General features: G+C 48.5%; 1 protein-coding gene across 5 annotated transcripts in view; it reads right to left on the bottom strand.

Moving 5' to 3' along the window:
• Positions 1–20,992, bottom strand: part of kynu (kynureninase) — a 288,595-nt gene that overhangs the window by 239,838 nt on the left and 27,765 nt on the right. For 4 of the 5 annotated variants that reach the window (XM_072471682.1, XM_072471700.1, XM_072471709.1 and 1 more), the window contains exon 2: positions 10,909–11,087. In XM_072471682.1, the coding sequence (XP_072327783.1) occupies positions 10,909–11,077 (169 nt within the window). In that variant the 5' untranslated portion in view covers positions 11,078–11,087. Of the gene's footprint in view, positions 1–10,908; positions 11,088–16,809; positions 16,955–20,992 lie in introns of those variants that run through there. The other variant, XM_072471690.1, reaches the window with a different exon arrangement.

A 20,992-nucleotide genomic window follows, 5' to 3' on the forward strand; every position in this document is an offset into this window, starting at 1 on the left:
GATGAAGGAGCTGCGCTCCAAAAGCTGGTGATTAAACAAATCTGTTGGACTTTAACCTGGTGCTGTAAGACATCTTAATGTGCCCACCTCAGTCCAACGCTGGCATCTCCACATCATACTCATTTAGGTTGCCCGCTGATTTCTTGAATTTGGACCAATCCACTGACTCCAAGCAGTCATGCTGGAGCTCTTCTGTTGCCTCGGACCAGCATTGACCTTCTTAACCAGATTCTCCTGCTTAGGTTTCTGCTTGTATGCCGGGAGAAGGGGCACCATCTTATGGTCCGATTTTTCAAAATTGAAACCGAAGCCCAAGCCCGATGTGTGGCGGCGGATTCCAGCTTCCTTCCCACCCCAAGGAACAGGGTGTCCCGCCTCTCCTCCATGGCAACCAGCAGGGTCTAGAGGTCCGCATCTGCAAAGCAGGGTGCAGCACTTCGGGGTGCCATCTTGTTGGTTGGGACGTGTGTGTGTGGGGAGTGGAGTGCTAATATGCAGCTGCAACTTGTCAGCCTCCCCCGAGTTCCTATCATGACCCCGACGACACCGTTATTCATTGGAATTGCACTAGTTCCACGTGGCGCCAGTGCTAGTCCATTAACGGATCTTGAATTGCTCCAGGACCAGCGCCGCTTACGTGTTTGTAGAACACCACTAATTCAGTCTGAGCGTCAGCACTTCATCTCTGTAATGGTGAATCCAACCCCTTGTGTCTGAGTGGGTGCATTGTGAGCTAATCAGGAGCGAAATTCTCCGGTATCGGCACGATGTCCGCCAACCGGCACCAAAAACAGCGCAAATCAGTCGGGCAGCTCGCCGCCCCAAAGGTGCGGTCCCTCTGCATCTTGGGGGGCCGAGCCCTAACCTTGAGGGGCTAGGCCCGCGCCGGACTGATTTCCGCCCCGCCAGCTGGCGGAAAAGGCATTTGGTTCCCCGCCAGCTGGCGTGGAAATGACATTGCCGGGCGGTGCATGCGCGGGAGCGTTAGCGGCCGCTCACGGCATGCCCGCGCATGCGCTGTGGAGGGAGTCTCTTCCGCCTCCGCCATGTTGGAGACCGTGGCGAAGGCGGAAGGAAAAGAGTGCCCCCACGGCACAGGCCCGCCCGCGGATCGGTGGGCCCCGATCGCGGGCCAGGCCACTGTGGGGGCACCCCCCCGGGGCCAGATCGCCCCGTGACCCCCCCCAGGACACCGGAGCTCGCCCCGCCGCCTTGTCCCGCCAGTAAGAGAGGTAGTTTAATCCACACCGGCGGGACAGGCATCCTAGCAGCAGGACTTCGGCCCATCCGGGCCAGAGAATCGCGGCGGGGGGGGGGCCCGTCACCCGGCGCGGCGAGATTCCCCCCCCCCCCCCCCCGCCGAATCTCCGGTGCCAGAGAATTCGGCAACCGGCGCGGGTGGGATTCAAGCCAGCCCCCTGCGATTCTCCGACCCGGCAGGGGGTTGGAGAATCTCGCCCCAGATGTCTGCTGGCTCCTTGGATATCTCTCCCTCCTCCTGGTGCCCAAGAGATGAGGTGGCCCGGTGGGGACAGTGGTGATCGAGTGGCACTGCAACCTGTGTGAGAGACACAAGGAGATAATGAGATATAGTCCCTTGCATTGTGAGGGCACGCTGTAATACGTACCATTACCTTCAACCAAAATCACACTACCCTTGTCATGCAGCCCAAAAGCCACACTTCCTCTCCTGTCCTGGCTTGACACAATTCACACCTCTTTAACCTGGGGTTACCCCATCTCTGGATCTGTAAAGATTTAATCACCTGCTAATGCTCGCATTCCTAGCAGTGTCTGGCATCTTTGAATCTGTCTATATATATGTTTCTGGAACATACCTCTTCATTCACCTGAGGACGGAGCAGCGCTCCGAAAGCTAGTGACATCGAAACAAACCTGTTGGACTTTAACCTGGTGTTGTAAGACTTCTTACTGTCCTCTCCTCTAAACAGCCTCTTGTGCCATTGAATTACCCGCATCAACTTGACAATTACCATCATGTCCCGATGTGCCTCTACTACCACTTGATGTAGATGATTCTCCACTCCCGACAACCAGCTGGGCAGGCACCCTGCATATCTCCATGACTGTCTCCCAAGCAATCCTTATTGTCCGTAGCCTCACAGACCCAACCCAGTCTGGGCCATCCCACTTGCATTATTGTCCTGTAGATACAACATAATGAGTGGCATTAGCCTAATATATAATGCCACCAGGGACAAATATCTTGAATGCAGCAATCCATCATAGTGGACATTCACACTGTGTGCACCTACGAAGCGATTAAGACATACCTTCCCTCTGTGCCAGGCCTCCCACTATAGGTGTAGCATTAAGGTTGCGCCGAACAGCCCGCCTTGTCGGAGTGCAGGAGGTAATAGAAACGCTTCCCATTTCGAACCCAAGTTTTTCCATTGTCAGAGCACAAAGTTATGTTGTTGCAGCAACCGGGGAACTGCGACATGAGTCAGTCACAGGAAGTCATGCGGAGAATATTTGTTCAGCAGCGCAGTCACCCAGTAGTGAGCTCCTGCACTTGGATCTTATTCATGAAAAGGTTAATAAAAGTTGTTCCATGTGAAAGTGGAAACTGTTTCCAAAGTCTTTGTGTCATTGATATTTATTCCGGACCTTAAAGGGAAGTGAGACCCCTGTTTAAGAGTTTTGCAGCCGTAGCAGAGTACAGATTCATATCAAATGCTTTGGATGAACATAACACAATTGGAGAATTAATCCAGAAGTTTGAGTATACTCCATTATTTCCTGTGATTCTCATGGCCGAACCAAAATAAGTATAGACAAAAAATGTTCTTTGGAACATAAGCGAAAGCTATTCCATCCACACGACAACATAAAGCAGACTATTTTCTTAAGAATTACGAGTGCCTGTTTATTTGAGATAAATCCAAAAGTCTATTCTGATACAATTGTGCTCTTGTTAATTTAGGACTAGTTTGTATGTAGAACCCTCAAGCGTATTGACAATCAGAGAGATCGAGGTGTACAGGTCCACAGGTCACTGAAAGGGGCAACACAGGTGGAGAAGGTAGTCAAGAAGGCATATGGCATGCTTGCCTTCATTGGCCGGGGCATTGAGTATAAAAATTGGCAAGTCATGTTGCAGCTGTATAGAACCTTAGTTAGGCCACACTTGGAGTATAGTGTTCAATTCTGGTCGCCACACTACCAGAAGGATGTGGAGGCTTTAGAGAGGGTGCAGAAGAGATTTACCAGGATGTTGCCTGGTATGGAGGGCATTAGCTATGAGGAGAGGTTGAATAAACTTGGTTTGTTCTCACTGGAACAAAGGAGGTTGAGGGGCAACCTGACAGAGGTCTACAAAATTATGAGGGGCGTAGACAGAGTGGATAGTCAGATACTTTTTCCCAGGATCGATGTGTCAATTACTAGGGGGCATCGGTTTATGGTGCGAGTGGCAAGGTTTAGAGGAGAGGTACGAGGCAAGTTTTTTACACAGAGGGTAGTGGATACCTGGAACTCGCTACCGGAGGAGGTGGTGGAAGCAGGGACGATAGTGACGTTTAAGGGGCATCTTGACAAATACATAATACATGAATAGGATGGGAATAGAGGGATACGGACCCCGGAAGTGCAGAAGATTTTAGTTTAGTCGGGCAGCATGGTCGGCAAGGGCTTGGAGGGCCGAAGGGCCTTTTCCTGTGCTGTACTTTTCTTTGTTCTTTGTAATCTCTGCTAACGTACTTGTCTTTCAGCACAAAACAGACAACTCCCAATAGTCTGAAAAAGGAGTGGGTTACTCCAATAAAAGAAAATGAAGCATATAACCAAAGTGCAAGTGTTGAATAGTTTGTCCATATAATTAAGGGCATTTATGTTTGATGGTCAATTGGGCACGGTAATGGAGCGTGTGAGGCATCTGTGACACCCCATAAAAAGCATTCAGGAAAGGAGATAAGAAGAGCCAAGAGGAATAATGTAAAAAAATTAATAAGATAATAACATCCCAAGAAAATATTCTAAAAAAAATACAAATCACTCTCAATTCCTAGCCTTTTATTCTAGAACTCGCCTTATTCTCCAATGTATTGATGCCAACATTTTCATTGTTTATCCAAACTCTCAAGTTTTCAAGTGTCCCAACTTGCCCATTAAGCTTTTCTGATTTAGATGTCGGTCCTCTGTTCCTGCATCAGTGAGACAATATCAGGCCTGTGCACTCATATTCCTAATTGCTTTCCCCAGTGTTGTTGCATTTAGAGCATTGAAAAGAGACTTCTGTAGCACAGATTGCGACGAGAGCAGAAGGCATTTTTAAAAACAAACAAAACAAGCAACATACTGGAGTAAACAAGTGGACAAATATAAGGAAGCTCGAGCTGGTTTGGAAGCTGAGTGTGCGCTTGTACAGTCTGCTGGATCAATATTCAATTTTAAAGCATACGCTGTTCTAGATACAAAACAGGTAAAGACAGATACACCTAGGGCAGCACGTTGGTGCAGCGGTTAGCACTGCTGCCTCATGGTGCCGAGGTCCTAGGTTCGTTCCCGGCTCTGGGTCACTGAGCATGTGGAGTTTGCACACCCTGGGCGGGATTCTCTGATCCTGAGGCTAAGTGTTGACGCTGTCGTAAACGCCATCGCGTTTCTCGACGGGGTCAACATGGCCTCAGGAGCAGAGATTCTGACCCCTACAGGGGGTCAGCACGGCCGATCCCCAGCATCAGATGGTCACCGCGGGTCTGCACATGCGCAGTGGGACCGGCGCCAATGCGCGCATGCGCAGTGGCTCCCTTCTCCGCGCCGGTCCCGACGCAAAATGGCGTAGGGCTACAGGGGCCGGCGCGGAACAAAAGAGACCCCCAGCCCAAGAGGCCGGCCTGCTGATCGGTAGGCCCTGATCGCGATCCAGGCCACAGCAGAGGCACCCCAGGGTCGGACCCCCCACCAGGCCGCCCCCGGATGCACCACGCCGAGGTCCCGCCAGGTAAGTGCAGGTGTAAACGGCACCGGGCGGACTCGGCTTTTTTTGTGTGGCCACTCGGCCCATCCCGGGTGGAATATCGCGGGGGGGGCCCCGTAGAGCGGCCCCCGACTGGCGCCGCACCAACCACACCGGCGCCAATTCTCCACTCTCCGGAGAATCAGCGGACCGGCGTGGCGCAATTCATGTCCATTGTCATGATATTCAGATCAACATATCATTGTGCAAACACACATACACACTGATGGACAGATCAACGGACCAATCAACACACACGCAACATCACAGCCAATCACCAGTGAGAGCACACGCACTATAAAACGGGGAACATCACAGTTCCCGTGGATTCCAGCAGGAGACAGCTCAGGGCACAGAGCTCACAGCGTGCCACTCAGACATACACCATGTGTTGAGTGCCTCTCTAAGATAGTGTTAGGGCTAGGTCCACAGGTTAACGGGTAAATTATGAACCACAGTCATAAGTTTACAGATGTTGTTATTAAGGGTAATAAAACTGAGTTGTACCATCTGCAACCGTTTTGGTTCATCTGTATAGCGGAACACCCAACACGACATAGTACCAGGATTGGAACCAAGCAACTGCACATCTTCCGGGATCCGCCATCCTGTGCCATGGACACCATCAGCCCGCCGCAGCCGCTCCAAATCGCTGGAAACCTCGGCGTCAACTGGAAGCTGTTTAAACAGCGCTTCCAGTTCTTCCTAGAAGCCACAGAAAGAGAGAATGCATCGGACACCAGGAAAATCGCCCTCCTCCTCTCCACGGCAGGGCAACACGCCATCCACATCTACAACTCCCTGGTGTTCACGGAAGGTGAGGACAAGACGAAGTACAAGACGGTCCTTCTAAAACTTGAACAACACTTCAGCGTCGAGGTGAACGAGAGCTTCGAGAGGTACCTCTTCCAGCAGCGCCTGCAGCGTAAGGATGAGCCGTTTCAATCTTTCCTAACACACCTCTGTATCCTCGCGCAGTCCTGCGGCTAAGAGGCCACCTCCGATTCATGATTCGGGACCAGATAGTTTTTGGGGTCACCTCGGGCACCCTACACCAGCAGCTCCTCAAAATTAAGAGTCTCACCCTAGCCACCGCCATCGAAGCCTGCGTCCTCCATGAAAACGCGACCAGCCGGTACTCCCAATTCTAGGCGGCCGAATCAGCACGGCAGTGGGTCCAGTCGATTGAGTTCCTCCCGGCCCGCGGCCCGGACGAGGGACGTGACGCGCAGGCGCGCTCTACACAGGACCAAACTGCGCATGCGCGGTGGCGCAATGAACGCCATGACATCACGACGTGCGGCAACTGCGGATCCACACATTTAAAGCGGCAATGTGTAGCAAAGAATCGACAATGCCTCCGCTGTGGCAAGATTGGACACTACGCTGCCTGCTGTCGAGCAGCTCAACTTGCCAACGCTGCCCAATTCTGCCAGCCTCGCAGTGTCTTGCGGGCCATTCAGCCTCCATACACCGAGTCATACCCTGACGACGTACAGACCGATGATACCGACGACCGGGAAACCTTCCACGTTGCGGTCATTGACAGGAATCGGATGTCCCCAAGTAGGGCCCACCAGCCAATGCCAGTCAACAGCGTTAATCCAGGCGATGAATGGTGTGCCACCCTAACGGTCAACCGATCACCAATCACATTCCGTTTAGACACTGGTGCCTCCGCCAACCTTATTGCATGGTCAGCCTTCTACGCTTTGAAGGTCAAACCACCTGTCAGATGGTCGATTACAACAGAAACGTTATCCCGGCCATGGGATCCTGCCAGCTCGAGGTTACACACAATGCATACACAGCCACACTGTCCTTTGAGATAGTTGGACCCTCGAAGGACTCCCTGCTAGGCGCACAGGCGTGCAAGGTTCTCCACCTCGTTCTGCGGGTACACACTCTGTCTCCAGAAGGCACGTCCGACTTCCCGGATGTAGACTTTAGGGCACAGCTCCACTCGCTCCTCGCCCACAACCAGGAGGCATTCAAGGGCATGGGCACACTGCCCTACACTTACAGAATACGGCTCAAACCGGACGCCACCCCGGTCATTCACGCACCTCGTAGAGTCCAGCACCACTCAAAGACCGCCTCAAGCAGCAGCTGCAGGATCTCCAGGACCAAGGAGTGCTTTCACGGAGCCCACGCCATGGGTCAGTTCCATGGTGTGCGTAAAAAAGCCCTCTGGCGAACTCCGGATCTGCATCGACCCGAAAGACCTGAACAACAACATCATGAGGGAACACTATCCCATACCCAAACGGGAAGAGATCACGAGCGAAATGGCCCGGGCTAACATTTTTACAAAGCTTGATGCCTCAAAGGGTTTTTGGCAGATTCAACTGGATCAGTCCAGCAGGAAGCTGTGCACCTTCAACACTCCCTTTGGCAGGTACTGCTGCAACAGAATGCCGTTTGGCATCATCTCGGCATCCGAGGTGTTTCACAGAATCATGGAACAGATGATGGAGGGCATCGAAGGGGTGGCGTCTATGTTGACGACGTCATCATCTGGTCCACCACACCACAGGAGCACATCAGTCGTCTCCAGCGCGCCTTTGCTCGGATACGAGTACACGGCCTGCTCCTCAACCGAGCCAAGTGTACTTTTGGCCAAACTGAGCTACAGTTTCTGGGGGACCACATATCCCGGTCAGGAGTGCGTCCGGATGCAGACAAAGTGACAGCTCTTTCAGCCATGCCGTAGCCGGCAGACAAGAAGGCAGTGCTACGCATTCTCGGGATGGTCAACTTCCTGGGGAAGTTCATTCCCAACCTTCCCTCCCACACAACGGCTCTTCGCCACCTGGTGAAGAAGACTACGGAGTTCCAGTGGCTACCCGCACACCAGAAGGAATGGGAGGAGCTCAAAATTAAGCTCAGCACGCCCCGGTATTGGCGTTCTTCGACACTACTCGAGATACGAAGATCTCGACTGATGCCAGCCAGTCCGGCATTGGGGCGGTACTCCTGCAACGGGACGACACTGCATCATGGGCCCCGGTCGCCTGTGCCTCGCGGGCCATGACCCCCACAGAACAGCGCTATGCGCAGATTGAGAAAGAGTGCCTGGGTTTGTTAACCGGCATAGATAAGTTCCACGACTACGTATATGGTCTCCCTCAGTTTACCATGGAAACCGACCATCGCCCCCTGGTCAGCATCATACAAAAGGACCTGAATGAGATGAACCCTCGCCTCCAGCGCATTGTGCTCAAGCTCCGGAGGTACGACTTCCAACTGGTCTGCACCCCGGGTAAGGACCTCATCATCGCGGATGCCCTGTCCAGAGCAGTGAGCACACCGCCCGAATCGGGGGGGTTCCTATGTCAGGTCGAAGCGCATGTGGCCTTCACATCGGCCAATCCGCCAGCTAATGATGCAAGTCTGGCCCGTATTCAGCTGGAGACTACGGCTGACCCCCTTCTACAACGTGTGATGCGCCACATGACGGAAGAGTGGCTCAAAGGACAGTGCCCACAATTCTACAATGTCCGGGACGACTTGGCCGTCATTGTCCTCCTAAAGCTGGACTGAATTGTGATTCCGCACAGCATGCACAGGCTGGTCCTCGAACAATTACACAAAGGCCATCTCGGGGTTGGGAAGTGCAGGCGGAGGGCCCGAGAAGCTGTATACTGGCCGGGCATCAGTGACGACATCGCCAACATGGTGCTCAACTGCCCCACCTGCCAAAGGTTTCAGCCGGCGCAACCCCCTGAGACGCTTCAGCCCCATGAGTTGGTAACGTCCCCCTGGACGAAGGTGGGTGTGGACCTTTTTCATGCGCTCGGCAGTGACTACGTCATCATAATTGATTATTTTTCAAATTATCCATCGTCATCGTCAGCTGTCATCAGGGCATGCAAGGAAACCTTCGCTCGCCATGGCATTCCGCTTACCGTCATGTCGGACAATGGGCCCTGTTTTGTGAGCCAAGAATGGTCTTCTTTTGCCGCTTCGTATGGTTTCACACACGTGACGTCCAGCCCTCTGCATCCCCAGTCAAATGGCAAGGCGGAAAAGGGCGTCCATATCGTCAAGTGGCTCCTCTGCAAGGCTACTGATGCCGGATCAGATTTCTGTTTAGCCCTGCTGGCCTGTCGCTCGGCCCCACTGTCCACTGGCCTCTCACCAGCCCAGCTGTTGATGGGTCGCGCCCACAGGACCACTGTACTGTCCATTCATGTTCCTAAACCCGACCATGCTCCAGTACTGCAGAGGATGCGACATGGCACTCGGGCAACTGATCTTCCTGCCTTTGCGACTGGAGACAACGTCCGCATACACCTACCACAGGGTGGCTGGTCGGCAACTGCCGAAGTTCTCCGCCGCGTGGCTCCCCTGGTTCTCGTTCCTGGTTCGCATGCCTGATGGCTCCATTCGCCGGCGTAATCGCCGGGCTCTTCGGCTGCTTCCGCGCTCGCTATGTGATCATGCACCGGTGCCACACCCTCCTGTTGTCCCTGATGTCGACTTCGTGGAGCTTCCTGCCACTATGCCTATTCCTCTATCGCCTGTGGCCAGGCCCATTCCTCAGCCGGTGGATCCTGATCCATCCTTGAGGCGGTCAACCCAAATTCATCGCCCACCTACTAGGCTGGACTTATGAGCCTGTTTGCACATTGGACTCACTGAACTGTTATGCCACAATGTTAATGTGTTTCTCTTTTTGTCGTTACAGGAGTTCGTTCTCGATGTATGATGATTGCACTTGTTTTGTTTATGATACAACCTCGTTGCTATGTTGCACCTGACACCTTCCTATGTATATAGTTTAGCCTCATGTACATGTTGTAGATATTGCACACACATATTCAGCTGCATTCAGTACACAGCAATATTTATTACCACATAGGCACATATTCTTGCAAAAAGGGGGATGTCATGATATTCAGATCAACATATCATTGTGCAAACACACATACACACTGATGGACAGATCAACGGACCAATCAACACACACGCAACATCACAGCCAATCACCAGTGAGAGCACACGCGTAAAACGGGGAACACCACAGTTCCCGCAGATTCCAGCAGGAGACAGCTCAGGGCACAAAGCACACAGCTTGCCACTCAGACATACACCATGTGCTGAGTGCCTCTCTAAGATAGTTTTAGGGCTAGGTCCACAGGTTAACGGGTAAATTATGAACCACAGTCATAAGTTTACAGATGTTGTTATTAAGAGTAATAAAACTGAGTTGTACCATCTGCAACCGTGTTGGTTCATCTGTACAGCGGAACACCCAACACAACACCCATCCCGGCGTTTCTCCGGCCCGGCCCCGGGGTGAGAGAATCCCACCCCCTGTGTTTGCGTGGGTTTTGCCCCCACAACCCAAAGATGTGTAGGGTAGGTGGATTAGCCACGCTTAATCACCCCAAAATTTGAAAAAAATGCATTGTGTACTCTAAATTTATTTAAAAAAAGTAAAATACACTCATTGTAATACTTTCACATTTTAAAATGGTTCTCAATAAAAATACACCTCGAGTGATTACATTAGCTTGCATGTTTGGTGCCAGATCAAACTTCTGATGATTTTTGAGTGTTAATTTTCTCGAAAGAATCTGTGAAGGTCATCTTAATGGCGTAATTAAATCTAAATTTATGATTTTTAATCAATTCTGTCATAGAATATTTTTATTGAAAACTACCTACAAAGCTTTTTCCTAATACCAACATGTCTTTAAATGAGTGTACTAAAACTGATTAAACCACCCCCCTGTAAGGAAAGTGCTGCAAAAGGAAAATGGATGGTTTTAACCCAAGGAACTATCATATTTTATGAACTAATAATGCTTTATTTGAAATCATTACCCAACGTAATAGCATTACTTTCACACTCTAAAGCTTTATTTGCTGACTGATGTGAAAGATCAGAATGCAAGCTCTTAAAATAGTTACATACTTACTGGAAGGGAGGTCTTTCATTTTGGGTATATGGAATTCGTCTCGAACATGTCTCAGTTCATCTTCTTGATCCAAATAAATTGCAAGCTTTTCATCAGTAATGCTGCAGCCTAAAATGGAGGCAGTACGTTCCAGAATCTGTCCTGGTGAATTGGCAACATGATGATCCATGGTTGCTAAGCTGCAAGCAGAATAAAAGGTGAAGGGTAAATTGTTTACTAACACAAATTAATTAAAATTGAAATGCTCTTGGTAACTGAAAAAAGTTCCCGGAACACAAAATGCAAAAATGCCTGCAGCAAATTGTCCTCAACAGGTTACTGCATTTTAGAATTTGCATGATTTCTGTCACTTACACAGTAATACCCTATTCACCGATGTCGATTTTCCATTCTGTCAGGGCCATTCAGTTTAAGACATTATTACAGCCTAAGTTCAAATATTGCCAAAAGAGTTGAACTCAAGAGGCTAGGTGAGAGCGATTGCCCTCAACATCTAGCCAGCATTTGACCAAGTGTGGAATCAAAGGGATCAAGCAAATACTGGAGTCAATTGGAAGTGGGTGAACTCTCCATTGGTTAGGGTGAATTCTTGTATAAGGGAAAATAGCTTCATTTCAGCCCCATTGCAGAAGGAGTTCTCAGGCTATAAACCTAACCACCTTTTTGATTTTCAATTTGATTTATTGTCACATGTACCGAAGTACAGTGAAAAGTATTTTTCTGCGGCCGAGGAACGTACACAGTATGTACATAGTAGACACAAGAATAATCAACAGAGAACATTGACAAACGTACATCGACAAAACAGTGATTGGTTACAGTGTGGTTACAGTGCGGAACAAGGCGGCAAACAAAACAAATACATGAGCAAGAACAGCATAGGGCGTCGTGAATCGTGTTCTTCCTGGAACAGATCAGTCCAAGGGAGAGTCGTTGAGGAGTCTTGTAGCTGTGGGGAAGAAGCTGTTCCTATGTCTGGATGTGCGAATCTTCTGATGGAAGGGTCTGGTAGAAGGCAATGCCTGGGTGGGAGGGGTCTCTGATAATGCCTTCCTGAGGCAGCGAGAGGTATATACAGAATTAATGTGGGGGTAGCAAGTTTGTGTGATGCGTTGAGCTGAGTTCACCACAGTCTGCAGTTTCTTGCGATGTTGGGCCGAGCAGTTGCCATACCAAGCTGTGATGCAGCCGGATAGGATGCTCTCTGTCGCACATCTGTTGAAGTTTGTGAGAGTCGATGCAGACATGCCAAATTTATTTCCCTTCTGTAGCTTCTTCAGGTGCTTCAGCAGTTCCATTGACCACAAACTGCACTGGACTGATAATATAAATACTGTGGCTGCAAGAATAGATTCAGATGCTGTGAATTCTGTGACAAGTAACTTACCTCTTAATTTCCCAAAGCCTGTCACCCAACTGTAAGGTACAAGTCAGGAGTGGAATGGGATGTGCTCCACTTGCCTGGATGAGTGCAACTCCATCAACATTCAAGAAGCTGAATACCATCCAGGACGAAACAGCCTTCTTATTTAACAACCAATCTACCATCTTAAACATTCATGCCCTCCACAGTGGCAGCAATGTGCACCAGCAGTAGGATACACTGCAGCAACTCACCAAACCGCCTTCAATGGTACCTTCTATACCTGTCCTACCACCTGCAAGCACAAGAAAATTAGACACTCCTATCTGCAAGTTCCTTTGCAAGTCACAAACAATTCTAACTTCACCAATTGCTGGCCTGGAACTCCATTCCTACTAGCATTGTGAATGCACTTACACAAGATCGACTGCAACAGTTCATGGCTGTTGATCACCCACCACCTTCCAAGGGCAATTAAGGATTGACAGTGAAGCTAGCCTTGCCAGTGACTCACATCACAGGAAAGGATTTAAAAAGGAGTAATTGATGCCCAGAAAGGTACTTAAAATTGTGACAGTTGGACAGTGGAAGAGCCCTTCCTGTTATTTTCTTTGTTCCCATTTATTTTATTTTATTTCTGTTATTTTGGTCCATGGACCCATAATTAGGATGTGCCTTTAAGCAGAAGACTCAAAGTGCAACAGCCTGCTTGCCAGGAAGCTGTGTCCCCAGGTTTTGTATTTTGATACATCGTTTGCTTTGCACCTGGAACGATACTAGTCTGCAGAGAAAGTTGACAACCTTTGCAGAGAAAATTATCTCAAGCCCAGAAGGAAGAAGTACCAAAACAAAAACCTGAACTTCAGGGAGACATTGAATGGAAGTCATCCCTGTGCATCAAAGATCCTTATCCTTTTAGATATATTTTCTTTCCCTTTCCACAATCCTTTATCCTCTTGTGTGAGTGTGCGTGTGATAGAGAGAATGAGGCAAGTTAGGAAGTGGGGCTGGGAAAGAGGTAATAGAAAGTCAGTTACATTTTCAGTCAGGGCGGCACGGTGGTGCAGTGGTTAGCAATACTGCCTCACAGCGCTGAGGATCCGGGTTCGATCCCAGCCCCGGGTCACTGCCCGTGCGGAGTTTTCACATTCTTCCCATCTCTGTCTGGGTCTCACCCCCAATACCCAAAGATGTGCAAAGTGGGTGGATTGGCCATGCTAAATTGCCCCTTAATTGTAAAAAAATAATTGGGTACTCTAAATTTTAAAAGATGTTACATTTTCTGTCCATTTAATTGTAGTACTGTAAATAATAAAAGGTTACTTGTGTTTTAAAGTTATAAACCTAGTGACTAGTTTATTGGGCTCTAGCAAGGGCCTCGGGTATGTTAAATAAAATCTAATTTCACCTGTGTTGCGACTCCAGGTCACATGGGCTGGAATTGTCTGAACACTAGCCCGGATTTTCGTGACGCAGGCAACCATAAAGTCCGGTTTGACATCTCATCAGGATTCATTAAAAAAATGTCAATAAGCATCATTCACAGGACGATATTTGGTTTGAAATCTGTTTTTTAACAGGATTTTGCAGCAACATGAAAAAAAAATTGAACAGTGAGAGAATGGAAAATATGTGCATTCGGAGGGATTTTGTGTCCTTTGCATGCAGGTATTGCAAGCAATTAGGAAGGCAAATGGTATGTTAGCTTTTGTTACAAAAGGGATTGGAGTATAAGAATAAAGAAATCTTCTATTATTATACAGGGCATCGATGAGGCCAAGCCTGGAGTACTATGTGCAGTTTTGGTCTCCTTACTCAAGGAAGGACAAACCTGCCCTGGAGGGAGGGCACCAAAGGTTCAGGAGACTTGTTGCTGGGATGAAAGAACTGTCCTATGAAGAGAGATTGAGCAGACTAAACCTATATTCCCAAAAGTGTAAATAAATGAAAAGGTGATCTAATTGAAACATATATAATTCTTAAGGGGCTCGACAAGGCAGATGTTGAGAAAATGCTTTCGCTGGCTGGTGAATCTACAACATGTGGTCATGCTCCCAGAATAAAGGGTCAATCATTTAGGACTGAGATAAGGAGAAATTTGTTCACTCCAAAAGATAGTGAATCGTTGTAATTGTGGACCCCCGAGAACTGTGAACGAATTCTGTCATTGAGCATATTCAAGACAGATCAATAGAATGTAAAGTGGTATGAAGACAGTCTGGATTTAGTTTCGATAGAAGATCCCCTGCATGGCCTTGTTGAATGGCAGAGCAGGTATGAAGGGCAAATTGGCTATTCTTCAACCTATGTATTTTGTTTTATGGCGACAAAAGAGCCATAAAGATGAGGAGAATGTCTTTGTTGTGCAGAAAAACAGGTTTTTTGGTCATTTGATTCAAATAATGAAAGAATTAGATTCTGGCCATGTGGATGATATGCAGGGGGCACAACTATTAGTTATGTGAGCATATGAGCGGCCCCCAACCTACTCATTTCTCTGAAGGGCATCACCTTATCCGTTACCATGAGCAACACTTCAGCACCATAACAATCCAACCCCACAATCTCAAAAATAATTAAAGCTGTTTTACAGCAAGAATCTGTGTAACCATGAAACAGAGAGAACAAAACAATACAAAACAAATTGCTTTATAGAATTTAGAATTTACAGTGCAGAAGGAGGCCATTCGGCCCATCGAGTCTACACCGGCCCTTGGAAAGAGAACACCACTTAAGCCCCACACCTCCACCCTATCCCTGTAACCCAGTAACCACACCCACCCTTTTTTTCTGGACACTAAAGGAAATTTAGCATGGCCAATCCACCTAACCTGCACATCTTTCGACCGTGGGAGGAAACTGGAGCACCCGGAGGAAACCCACGCAGACACGAGGAGAACGTGCAGACTCCGCACAGACAATGACCCAAGTAGGGAATCGAACCAGTGACCCTGGTGCTATGAAGCAACTGTGCTAACCAGTGTGCTACCGTGCTGCCCTTGTCAGAGAACTGAGTAGGTTGGGGACCATTCACTTCCTTCAAAAACCTTAGTGAAGGAGTGTTGAATCCTGCCCAGGGTGTTGTAGTGCGCACCCCTCCCTGATGAGCTCAACGCATTCTATGCCTGCTTTGAGCAAGAGGTCAGTGAGAGCGAGCCCTCCACCCCAGAAGTCGCGGATGAACTTGTATCTGAGATCACCACTGCAGATGTCAGAGCAGCCTTCTCGAAGGTCAACCCACGGAAAGCCACTGGCCCGGATGGGGTACCCGGACGAGCACTCAGGTCTTGCGTGGATCAGCTGACGGGGGTATCCGCAGACATCTTCAACCTCTCTTTACAACAATCTGAGGTCCCTATCTGCTTCAAGAAGATGACCACCATCCCTGTACCAAAACAAAGTCAAGCAGCATGCCTTAATGACTATCATCCAGTGGCTCTGACATCCATCATCATGAAGTGCTTCGAAAGGTTAGTCATGGCACAAATCAACTCCAGCCTCCCGGATTGCCTTGATCCACTACAGTTCGGCTAGCGCTGCAACAGGTCCACAGCAGACACCATCTCCATGGACCTTCACTCTACCCTGGAACACCTAGGTAACAAAGACACCTATGTCAGACTCCTATTTATCGACTACAGCTCAGCCTTCAACACCATCATTCCTACAAAACTCATCTCCAAACTCCGTGGCCTTGGCCTCGGCTCCTCCCTCTGTGACTGGATCCTGAACTTTCTAACCCACAGGCCACAATCAGTAAAGGTAAGCAACAACACCTCCTCCCTGTGTCCTCAGCCCCTTACTATACTCCTTATACACCTATGACTGTGTGGCCAAATTCCCCTCCAACTCGGTTTTTAAATTTGCTGATGGCACCGTTGTGGGTCGGATTTCAACCAATGACGAGACAGAGTACAGGAATGAGATAGAGAATCTGGTGAACTGGTGCGCGACAATAATCTCTCCCTCAATGTCAACAAAACGAAGGAGATTGTCATCGACTTCAGGAAGCGTAGTGGAGTACATGCCCCTGTCTACATCAATGGGAACGAAGTAGAAAGGGTCGAGAGCTTCAAGGTTTTAGGTGTACAGATCACCAAAAGCCTGTCCTGGTCCCCCCATGCCGACACTATAGTTAAGAAAGCCCACCAACGACTCTATTTCCTCAGAAAACTAAAGAAATTTGGCATGTCAGCTACGACTCTCACCAACTTCTGCAGATACACCATAGAAAGCATTCTTTCTGGTTATCTCACAGCTTGTTATGGAGCATGCTGTGCCCAAGACCGCAGGAAACTACAGAAGGCCGTGCATGTAGCTCAATCCATCACGCAAACCTGCCTCCCATCCATTGACTCTGTCTATAATTCCTGCTGCCTCGGAAAGGCAGCCAGCATAATTAAGGACTCCGCGCACCCTGGACATACTCTCTTCCACCTTCTTCCGTCAGGAAAAAGATACCAAAGTTTGAGGTCACGTACCAACCGACTCAAGAACAGCTTCTCCCCGACTGCCATCAGACTTTTGAATGGACCTACCTCGTATTAAGTTGATCTTTTCTCTACACCTTGCTATAACTGTAACATTATATTCTGTAGCCTCTCCTTCCTTCCCGATGTACGGTATGCATTGTTTGTACAGCATGCAAGAAACAATACTTTTCACTGTATACTAATACATGTGACAATAATTAATCAAATCAAAAGAAGTCTGAAACTCTTCATCTGCGAATTGCAGTTGATGCTGTTTTTGTCAGCAATGATACAAGAACAGCCATTCTGAAGTAAAAGATGAGGAAGTCCGCAAGGCAACCACAAGAACACTTTGCAAGATATAGATAATTATTAACCTCTCAACTGCCTGCTCTGCTGTGGCTGCAAATCCAGTGGTAAGGGTCGGCACAGTTCAGTGACCACGTACTTGATGAAATGCAGCCGCTGAACACACTCCTAGCTGCGTTGCAGGTAGGAAAAGTGCTCCCGGAGGTTAGATAATGGGTGAGATCTCCTGCTCTTCCCTCTGCGAGCAGCTCGTCTTTGTTGCTGAACCTGCTCCATTTTCCTCTGATACTGCAGACCAACAATGAGCGCAACTACAACTGCCAAAACAGTGAGCAACCAGTCTGCTCAGAGGCCTTTCAAAAACACACAATGCCCTCCAAGAATCCAGCATTGTTCCCTTCAGACATAAACAGGTTTTTCAGAATTCCATCAATAATACAGAGTACTCACTAATGCTGCAAAAGCAAGTGGATAATCATACGCAATTCTTCTGCAATTTGGATGGTGAGGGGAAGGACAGTGCAGCTGAAAGCAGTAACCAAAGTGACAGGTCAGATGTCAATTCAGCATTAGACAATGACTGACACCATGATCTGCCTCCTCTGCGTGCTTCTGGTCGCCAGCACAACTGGCATTTGGTGCGGGCTTTGCTAGAAGTACCACACACATTAACACCAAATAACAACAACGAACAATACAGCACAGGAACAGGCCCTTCAGCCCACCAAGCCTGTATTGGTCATGATACCAACCATGGTCAAAACCCTCAGCACTTCCTTGTGCTGCATTCCTCTATACCCATCCTATCCATGTATTTGTCAAAATGCCTTTTGAACGGCATTAATGTATCTGCTTCCACAACTTCCCCTGGCAATGCATTCCAGACACTCACCACCTTCTGCGTAAAAAACCTGCCTCACACATCTCCTCTAACAGAACCTAACAGATTTTGCCCACTGTTCATTTTATGTTTGTACTTCAGAGAAATAGCAGCATGGTGGAAATTTCCAACAGGCTGCTACAAAGTAAAAGAAATGAGAAATCTCCCTTTGCTGAGAGTTTAATATTTAACCACAATCATCCACGTTCTGCCATCATTATTAACCAGAGGGTTAGCAGGACCAGCCCTATTTCATAAGTTGATGATTCCTTTTTCCACTTTAGGACACACAAAGGTCAATCAAGACTTTAAACTGTTTTGACTCATTGTTTTTCTTCAATGAGGCAATCTGGGTAGAGCTTGGGAACAGGAAGGGGGCAATCACATTGTTGGCCATTTATTACAGGTCCTCCAACTATTTCAAGGTTTATGCTGCCTGCTCATTTAAATGTACAAAACCTATAGCACGGCGCTAAATGGGTTGTTGCTGCTGCCTCAGCACAGTGGGGGGGGGGCTATATTCATGTGAAGCTACTGTCATTTAAGAGTTAAGGAGCATTCCTGCTGCAGCAGTTACTGAAGGTGGCTTGGGGAGACTGGTGTATGAAAAGTGAATACGATGCAAAAGGACAGACCAAGTGGCAAAATTCTCTGAGTGCTGAATTTGGTGCATTTGAGTGCTATAGTGAGAGTTTGGTGACTGAGGGAGTATAAGGATTCATTTTCATCTGAAGTCGAGTCTTTCTTTTATTTAGTTAATTAACTTAAAAGTTGCTGTTTGGTTGAGAAGAAGGTGAATTTTCAATCAGCTTTAAACAAAGCTTCTACTTGTAGGCACTTGCAGCTGGAGCTTGTTAATTAGTTGATTGGATTAGGCCAGTTGTCAGAGGCTAGATTCGCAGTATAAAAGTGATCCCCTACAGTGCAGACTTTGTTTGCACTGAGTGCTGAATTTGGTGCATTTGAGTGCTATAGTGAGAGTTTGGTGACTGAGGGAGTGCTGAATTTGGTGCATTTGAGTGCTATAGTGAGAGTTTGGTGACTGAGGGAGTGCCGAATTTGGTGCATTTGAGTGCTATTGTGAGAGTTTGGTGACTGAGGGAGTTAGGTGAGGAGGGAGTAAGGTGCTCTTTTCATTTTGTTTCCTACATTTCCGCAAAGAGTGAGAAGAGAGCCAGGAGTTTACAGAGAGTGCAGCTGACTGGGAGCAGAGTCGGAGGGCGGAGATCCAGTTGGTCCACAGGGCAGCTATATTCTGTCAGGTAAGAGGGGATGGAGGCTAGGCCAGTTGCATGCTCCTCCTGTAGGATGTGGGTGGTGAGGGATACCACCGGTGTCCCCGCTGACTATACCTGCGGGAAGTGCACCCAACTCCAGCTCCTCAAAGACCGTGTTAGGGAACTGGGCTGAAGCTGGATGAACTTCGGATCATCCGGGAGGCAGAGGGGGTGATAGAGAAGAGTTACAGGGAGGTAACCACACCCAAGGTACAGGACAAGAATAGCTGGGTTACAGTCAGGGGAAAAAAAACAAACAGGCAGACAGTGCAGGGATCCCTCGTGGCCGTTCCCCTTCAAAACAAGTATACCGTTTTGGATGCTGTTCGGGGGGGATGACCTACCAGGGGAAGGTCTCTGGCACTGAGTCTGGCTCTGGGGCTCAGAAGGGAAGGGGGGGAGAATAGAACAGCAATAGTTGTAGGAGATTCAATGGTTAGGGGAATAGATAGGAGATTCTGTGGTCGCGAGCGAGACTCCCGGAAGGTATGTTGCCTCCCGGGTGCCAGGGCCAGAGATGTCTCGGATCATGTCTTCAGGATCCTTAAGGGGGAGCAGCCAGAAGTCGTGGTGCACATTGGTACCAACGACGTAGGTAGGAAAAGGGGTGTGGAGGTAATAAATGAGTTTAGGGAGTAGGCTGGAAGTTAAAAGCCAGGACAGACAGAGTTGTCATCTCTGGTTTGTTGCCGGTGCCACGCGATAGCGAGGCTAGGAATAGGGCAAGAGTGCAGCTGAACACGTGGCTGCAGGAATGGTGTAGAAGGGAGGGCTTCAGGTATTTGGATAATTGGAGCGCATTCTGGGGAAGGTGGGACCTGTACAAGCAGGACGGGTTGCATCTGAACCAGAGGGGCACCAATATCCTGGGAGGGAGGTTTGCTAGTACTCTTCGGGAGGGTTTAAACTAATTTGGCAGGGGAATGGGAACCGGATTTGTAGTCCAGCAACTAAGGTAGCCGATATTCAGGATGCCAAAGCATATAATGAGGCAGTGGGGAAGGGAACACTGACAAAGGAGAGTATTTGCAGGCACGGAGATGGGTTGAAGTGTGTATACTTCAACGCAAGAAGCATCAGGAATAAGGTGGGTGAACTTAAGGCATGGATCGGTACTTGGGACTATGATGTGGTGGCCATCACGGAAACCTGGATAGAAGAGGGGCAGAAATGGTTGTTGGGGGTCCCTGGTTATAGATGTTTCAATAAGATTAGGGAGGGTGGTAAAAGAGGTGCGGGGGTGGCATTGTTAATTTGAGATAGTATAACAGCTGCAGAAAGGCAGTTCGAGGAGTATCAGCCTACTGAGGAAGTATGAGTTGAAGTCAGAAATAGGAAAGGAGTAGTCACCTTGTTAGGAGTTTTCTATAGCCCCCCCAATAGTAGCAGAGATGTGGAGGAACAGATTGGGAAACAGATTTTGGAAAGGTGCATAAGTCACAGGGTAGTAGTCATGGGTGACTTTAACTTCCCAAACATTGAGTGGAAACTCTTTAGATCAAATAGTTTGGATGAGGTGGTGTTTGTGCAGTGTGTCCAGGAAGCTTTTCTAACACAGTATGTAGATTGTCCGACCAGAGGAGGGGCAATATTGGATTTAGTACTTGGTAATGAACCAGGGCAAGTGATAGATTTGTTAGTGGGGGAGCATTTTGGAGATAGTGACCACAATTCTGTGACTTTCACTTTAGTAATGGAGAGGGATAGGTGCGTGCAACAGGGCAAGGTTTACAATTGGGGGAAGGGTAAATACGATGTTGTCAGACAAGAATTGAAGTGCATA

Source organism: Scyliorhinus torazame, chromosome 2 (assembly GCF_047496885.1).
Source record: "Scyliorhinus torazame isolate Kashiwa2021f chromosome 2, sScyTor2.1, whole genome shotgun sequence".
In the NCBI taxonomy this organism is placed as follows: Eukaryota; Metazoa; Chordata; class Chondrichthyes; order Carcharhiniformes; family Scyliorhinidae; genus Scyliorhinus; species Scyliorhinus torazame.